At 40.8% G+C, this 7,853-nt stretch overlaps 1 protein-coding gene across 1 annotated transcript; it reads right to left on the bottom strand.

Annotated features, from left to right (window-relative positions):
- Positions 1-6,703: 6,703 nt before the first annotated feature.
- On the bottom strand, positions 6,704-7,636 carry LOC115638323 (olfactory receptor 5V1-like). The gene has a single exon (XM_030539919.1). It carries the CDS (start codon positions 7,634-7,636, stop codon positions 6,704-6,706), a length of 933 nt encoding a protein of 310 aa, XP_030395779.1.
- Between the last annotated feature and the right edge of the window lie 217 nt (positions 7,637-7,853).

Below are 7,853 nucleotides of genomic sequence, written 5' to 3'. Positions count from 1 at the left end.
AAATCAATAAACAGTCTGAATACATGTAGTAAATTGAGTATTGTATGGGTCACAATGGACTCCCATTTTTACAGTTGAGTGAATTGCCAATGAAGGGATTGTAACATCTTCTAAAGAGAGGGAGGTTTATAAACCAGCAGGAGAGAGATGGCAATAAATTTTTGGACTTACTCTGCGTCCTTCACCTACAGAATATGTTTAAAGTAAATGCTGGTAGGAGAACAACTTTGGCTGATTTAAACTTCATAGACAGGAGGATATCATGTTATAGCTAAGTTGAGACTCTAACATGTGTTGATGTTTTATTGTCTATGTAACCCTTTCTTTTTAATACTTCTTCTGGCTATCATTTGAATCTCAGATCTTCCTTAAATAAATTGCTATTTGCTTTCCCTCTGATCCAAGTGCTGTGTGTTAAAAGCAGAGCTGGGGTGTCCCATTCCTTCAGGAATAGAAGATTTCTCAAAAGGAAATCGATAACACATCACCCTTAATCTATGGCATCACAACCTGGTTCATCATAATAACTGGATCTTCTTGCTATCCACAAACATGATCAAATAGCTACCCCACGAACTCCACACACCTTTACAATATTGATGTGATTGAAGAGGTGCAGGCTTCAAATCACAAACCTAGGTTAGATATTGCAGTGTTATCTCTTATCAAGATTATCCCTAGTAATAACTTTTAATAAATTAACCTCAGTAAGAGCTAGGCTTTATAAATAGACTGTGAATTTCCTCTGTAAATGTTTTTTTGGGGCCACCTCTCCACTAACGTCAGGCCCACAGAATTCCCATTGGTGCTCTAGGCAGAGGAAAACTCTTTGAGATGTTCTCAAAACCAATCCAGTCTTCCAAAACCTCAAGGTCACTGAAACTTTTCACATTCCAGAGACCCTGACCCTCGGATCACTGCCTCACCCCTGTATTCAGAGTCTGTGTAAAATCAATATCAATAGGATTAGTGGAAATTGGATGCTGATTGGAAATTTTCCAGTGGAACAGCATTCCATCAGGAACATGTTTGATTCATTAAACTCAAAGCTTTCCATTGGAACAGTGTTCTTTTCAGTGAAATTTAGCTTTGTGAATACATATAATTTTAACAAATACATTTAAAAAGAAATAAAATTATATAGACTTACAGATAATAATATAAATGAAAAGGATATACCACTAAACTATTAAACTTTCTAAAATTATAAAAGAAATAGAAGTAAAAATACAATATAAAAAAGTAAAATAAACTAAATCAAAAGGACATAAATTAAAATAAGAAAAAACATTATAAAATTATAAAATAAAAATAAAATTAACTGTAAAAACATAAAAATAAAACAAAACCAAAGATTATAGCATCAAAGTAATCAATATAAAATGTAATAAAAATAATATAATGATATTTAAAACAAAATGTATATAAGAAAATATTTTTAAAATGGAAAATTAAAAATTATATATATATAAAATAGAAATAGTAACAAATGGAAGTGAAATGTGCTGGATGAGAGTCCCTGGGGACCTGTGCTTCTCCATCACACGTTAGGTGACCAATGCCAGGTGCTTCAGAGGGAATGAAGAGAACAGGTCAATTATTGAGTGATCCATCCTCTATCATTCAGAGGCAGTCAAGGGTTTATGGAAACTCAGAGCATGGAGTTGCATCCCTGTCCATCTCGACTAATAGCCATTGATGGACATATCCTCCATGAATGTATCTAGTTCTTTTTTTAACACTGTTATAGTCTTAGCTTTCACAACATCCTCTGGCGAGGAGTTCCACAGGTTGATTGTGCATTTTGTGAAAAAATACTTCCTTTGTTTGTTTTAAACCTGCTGCCTATTAATTTCATTTGGTGACTCCCAGTTCTTGTGAAATGTGACGGGGTGTATAACATTTCCTTATGCTCTTTCACCACATTTTCATGATTTTATAGAACTCCTCCTTAGTCATCTGTTTTCTAAACTGAATAGTCCCAGGCTTTTCAATCTTTCCTCATGTGGAAGTTGTTCCATACTTTTAATTATCTTTGTTGTTCTTCTCCGCACCTTCTACAATACTAATATTTATTTTTTTCAGATGGGCGACCAAAACTGCGTTCAGTATTCAAGGTGTGGGTGTACCATGGATTTGTATAGTGGCATTATAATATTTTATGTCTTATTATCTACCCCTTTTTTAATGATTCCCAACTTTTTGTTAGCTTTTTTGACTACTGCTACACATTGAGTGGATGTTTTCAAAGAACTATCCACAATGATTCCAAGATCTCTTTCTTGTGTGGTAACAGCTAATTTAGACACCATCATTTTGTATGTATAGCTTGGATTATGTTTTCCAATGTGCATTACTTGTCACTTATCAATACTGAAATTAATTGGACATTTTGTTGCCAAGTCACCCAGCTTTTTGAGATCCTTTTGTAGCTCCTCACAGTCTGCCTGGGACTTAACTATCTTGAGTAGTTTTGTATTATCTGAAAAATCTGCCATCTCACTTTTTACCCCTTTTTTTCAGATCATTTATAAATATGTTGAACCACACTGGTCCCAGTACAGACCCCAGGAGGACACCATTATTTACTTCTCTCCATTCTGAAAACTGACCATTTATTCCTACCCTTTGTTTCCTATCTTTAAAGCAATTACTGATCCATGAGAGGACTTTCCTTCTTATCCCATGACATCTTACTTTGCTTAAGAGTCTTTGATGAGGGACCTTGTCCCATATTGAGTCTTCCCCAACAAATCATGTTCATTTATGTGTCTAACAACTCTGTTCTTACTATAGTTTCAACCAATTTTTCTGGTACTGAAGTTTGGCTTACAGGCCTGTAATTGCCAGGATCACCTCTGGAGCCCTTTTTAAAAATTGGCATTATATTTGCTATCCTCCAGTCATCTGGTACAAAAGCTGATTTAAATGGTAAGTTACAGACTACAGTTAGTTTGACACTGCAACCTGGGATAGTTCCTCTGATTTGCCACCTAAGGTATGGGATTCTCCCTCCCATCCTCTGCAGTGATGACCAATGCAAAGGATTTCTTTAGTTTCTCCACAGCAGTCTTATCTTCCTGGAGTGCTCTTTTAGCACCTCAGTCATCCATCCAGTGGCCCCACTGGTTGTTGGGCAGTCTTCCTGCTTATGATGTACTTAATGTTTTTTTTGGCTGTTAGTTTTTGTGTCCTTAGCTAGTTGGCAATCAGTTAGTCCCTGATTATGTGAGTAGGAACAGCCTAGGCAAACATCTGAACAAGAGAATGCTGGATGCCACCTCAGAGGCCCATCTCCAGCCATGGCCATCCCTGATGCTTCAGAGGAAGGAGACAAATAAACACCTCTCCTAATATACATTGCTGGTGGGTGATCCCCTTCCTGACCCAAAACCCTGAAGCATGAACTTTAGGAACCTAAGATATAAACCAGAAGTGAGCCCCATGGCTACTGAGCCCTTCCCCCACACCATCACAAGAAATACACTCATACATTTATCCATCTCTCTCTTAAAACTAATTAAGTTGTGTCCCCCTACAGCTCCGGTTGGAAGTCTGTTCCGAAACGGCACCCCTCTGATGGTGAGAAACCTTCTTTTCATTTACAGCCTGAATTTGTTCATGGCCATTTATATCCACTTATTTTTGTTCCAGCAAAGAGACAAAATTAGGAAAAGGAGCTCTGGCATAACTTTTATCCCAGCACTTAGAAGTCTTATCTGGGATGAAGGAGACCACCGCTTCAAGTGTTTGATGAGGAGAAATCATTTAAACAGGTATCTGCCCCCGCCCATGTGTGTTCCTGACCCCTGGAGTCATGAGATGTCCTGATGTGGGTCTCTCTTTCAATCTCTCCTGTTGAAGCCTGGGTCCCTTTGTGAATCTAACCCCAACTGAGGATCAAATCTATTGGTTCTGTCATAATATTGCATATGGGTCACAAATATACGTGCCATTATCAGGTCAGACTGTCATAAGTCAGCAGACAAGCCCAAAACTGATGATATACTATCGTTTGATTTAACCAGGCCTGCGATAAATATGTGCTCACCATGAAGCCCCAGACAGTCCTCTTAGACAGTCGGTTTCTATTAGCACCCAGATAAACTGGACTTCTGTGATGAAAGATTATTAATACCAAAATCAGCACACATTATGTCACTTACCCCTAGGAGGGGATGGCAGGCAGCTCTGCATACTGCCGCCCCTGCAGTTCCCATTGGCTGCAGTGCCCAGCCAATGGGAATTGTGTTGCTAGCACTCAGGGCACAGGGAGACAGTGTGCAGAGCTGCCTGCTGCACCCTGCCTAGGAGCAGCCAGGACAGGTCACTGCTTGCGGGGAACCACTCGAGGTAAGTGGTCCCTGGATCCTATACTCCTTCCCATGCCCCAATCCCCGGCCCTGAGCCACCTCCCACACCCAAACTCCCTTCCAGAGCCCGTGCCCCAAACCCCCTCGCTGGCCCAACCCTCTGCCAGCCAGACTATAAACTGGAATTTCAATGAAAATCATAAATGCTGGTTTATAGAGCTTTCCAGCTGGTGAAGTGCCAGATAAAACAGCTTTTACTGTACATATTTTTGGTCTAGAGTTAATGAAGTATAATGCACATCAACAAGTTGATCAGTCAAGACAATAGCACTAACATGTCCCTTTAATCTATACCTACACGTGAATTGGCTCAAACGTACCACAACCTTTTAGCATTTATTTGGTCTTCATACACGAGTGAATTACCCTATTTCTCCAGATTGAACCTGAGCCTGAGTTTCTCTGCCAGGGTCACAGGCTCCAGTAGAGCTATAGCTGATTTACATATTCTGGGGATCTGGCCAATTGACTTCAATGGATCAATGCTGATTTAGAGCAGTGGAAGACTTGGCCCGAAGTGTCAGTCATCTACCTGAGCTGAGAATGTCTCAAATACTGTTCAAGGCTAATTCCCCACTCTGGCACTTCAAGTGCAGAAAGTGGGGCCCGCAACAATTCTAAAATTAATACTGGCCACTCCACACTTGTATTAAACTCCCAAGGTTACAGCTTCTCTCTGACCTTGGATTGGTTGATTCTGCCATTACTCAAGTGCAGAACCCCTTTGAAAGCCCAGGAAGGCCCACTTGGGAATTCCTTCCTGTTTGGTACCCTCAAGCCCTTTCACACACACCCATTCAAGAAAGATCTGAGGGGAAAAAAAAAGGAAATCAGCTGTTGCCACCAGCTAATTAAACAACATATGCACAAACCTAAGACACAAAAATTCAATTCTGTTCTTAAAAAAGGTAAATTTTATTTTTTTTTAAAAGGAAAGAAAATACATCTGGGAATTCAGCTATTGCTTGATTTTAAAAGAGCAATTACAAGGATTAAGCACCAAGAATAGCTTTCTTGAGGTCTAGCTTAAAATTTTACAAGCAAACCAAAAACACCGTGGTTAATATAGTAAGCAGAGGCCCTGAGATATAAACCTTGGTATCAAAGGCCCGGTATGAGGCCTGAGGCCTGAACTAAAGTAATGGTCAAGATTTTGCTAACATAAAGCAAAGTTAAGCTGTGAGCAAGAGGCAGGCCCTGCTCACGGAAGCTTGCAAGAAAAGGGCTGATGTTGCATAAACATATATCCACAAAGTGTATTGAAGCATAAACACGGTACTAGGACACACTAATACTGTACATTCCGCACAGATAACAAGGAACAGGCTGACCCAACCCAATGACAGGGGCAAAAGGGTAATATGATGGATAGAGTTGTTTTGTTCGCACCAACATGTACAAGGGGAGAGGCGGCACCTTACTACGTAGAGGGGTTGTACCTTGCTATGTAGAGGGGTTGCACCTCAATACGTCAGGAATGACGTGTAACTTGTTTGTACCTGTGTATAAGAATGCATCCCTGGGGCGGTGTCTTTGTCCAGCCAAGGGGGCAGTGGAAAGTCCCGCCACTGACTGAGCTGAGTCCATTGTCAGGAAGCACATATGTACTGGCTAGCTGCACCTTAGCACCACCTTGGACTACATTTGCCGGGGAGCTGGAGACTGTGTTTCTCTTCGACAATAAACCTGGCCGATGTGCCTTCGTACCTTACTAGAGTCTGTGGTCATTGGGGGCTCCTTTTGGGTCTGCTATGTCAGCTATCTTCAAAGAGCTGGGACAGCACACAGAGGGAACACACACACGCAGCCGAGTGATATCAACATTGAGCAGAGCAGAGCACCACACCGGTAGGCATCTGACAACAGTTAGCACACAGAGGAATCCACAAGCCATCAAGAAATAAAAGGGATAAAACTAATCACGTATTCCTAGACATTTCCTAATCGACTTACATATCTGGTGTTTAAATGAATGTAGTTTCTAGGTATGATACTGATGATTTTTTCATACCTGGCCCAAGTTTTTCACAGCATAAATCTGCCCTGTGTGCTTCTCTCCAGGAGAATTACAACAGGCAGACAATAGGTGAGTTGTTTTTCAATTTTAAAAAGTTCTAGCCTTCCCATTGGATCGTTTGGCCAGGTGCCCACTCACTTCCTTTTACCTATGCATAGCAGTGAGACTTATTAATCCTTTATGGGTAGAGCAATTAGAGAATAGCTTCTAAGAGGGATTTTATAGCTACTGGTTGGCTTGGTATCCACAAAAGGGAACTCCCTCCACCCTTCAGTTATCACAACACTAGTTACCCACAGTTCTATGTTCAACATTACTTGAGAAACTTAAATTTTCCCAATAAATTCCTTAGAGCTGTTTTCACCTCCTCGTTTTTCAGGCTGTAGATGATGGGGTTTAGCATGGGAGTCAAGATGCTGTACTGGATGGAGACTATTTCATCCACAGCCACAGAGGAGACTGATCTGGACTTTGTGTACTGGATGAAAGCTGCCTGGTACAACAAACCAACCACAATCAGGTGGGAGCTGCATGTGGAGAAGGCTTTTCGCTTGCCCTGCACAGAGGGCATCCTCAGGATGGTGGAGATGATGTGAATGTAGGAGATCAGGGTGAGGAGGAAGGAGATCGCTCCAAGTATCACAGCAGAAGCAAGAAGCACCACTTGATTGGTGAAGGTATCAGTGCAGGACAGTTGTAATAGGGGAGGGAGCTCGCAGCTGAAATGGCGGATTTGATTGGGCCCACAGAAATGCAACTTGAAGGTGAAAACCGTGTTAAGCAGGGCATATAATAACCCTACGGTCCATGCCCCACTCACCAGCTGAACACAGATCTCTTTGCTCATCATCTCCATGTAATACAATGGGTCACAGATGGCAGCGTAGCGATCATAAGCCATTGCTGAAAAAATGAAAACTTCTGTACCAGCTAAGAGGATAAAGAAGAACATCTGGGTAATGCAGCCATTGACCGAAATAATTTTGTGCTTTGCTAGGAAGTTCATTAGCATTGTAGGCACTGTGATGGAGGAATAGCAGATATCAACAAAGGATAAATGGAAGAGGAAGAAATACATAGGCGTGTGAAGGTGAGAATCAGCTCTTATCACCAGCATGATCAATATGTTCCCAACCAGAGTAACCAGGTAAATAACTAAAAACATCAAGAAGAGGAAAATCTGCACCTGTGGATCACTGGAAAGTCCCAGTAGAATAAATTCAGTCACTTTGGTTTGATTTTCCATTGGGATTTATTTAGAATATCTTTGATCTAGAAGACCAGAAAAAAATTAAATTAACATTTCTCATAAAAGTAAATTGCAACAACATGTGCACATCCTCAGACAAGTAGCATGCATGTAAGGAGAGCCCTATTCCAGCCTGTAAAAGGTATATTTTAAACAGAGTAAATTGCGAGAGAGAGAGAGAGAGAGAGAGAGAGAGAGAGAGAGAGAGAGAGAG

This window comes from Gopherus evgoodei, chromosome 21, assembly GCF_007399415.2.
Source record: "Gopherus evgoodei ecotype Sinaloan lineage chromosome 21, rGopEvg1_v1.p, whole genome shotgun sequence".
Classification (NCBI taxonomy): domain Eukaryota; kingdom Metazoa; phylum Chordata; order Testudines; family Testudinidae; genus Gopherus; species Gopherus evgoodei.
The sequence above is the reverse complement of the archived record's forward strand: the minus strand, read 5'-3'. Positions and strand labels throughout refer to the sequence as shown.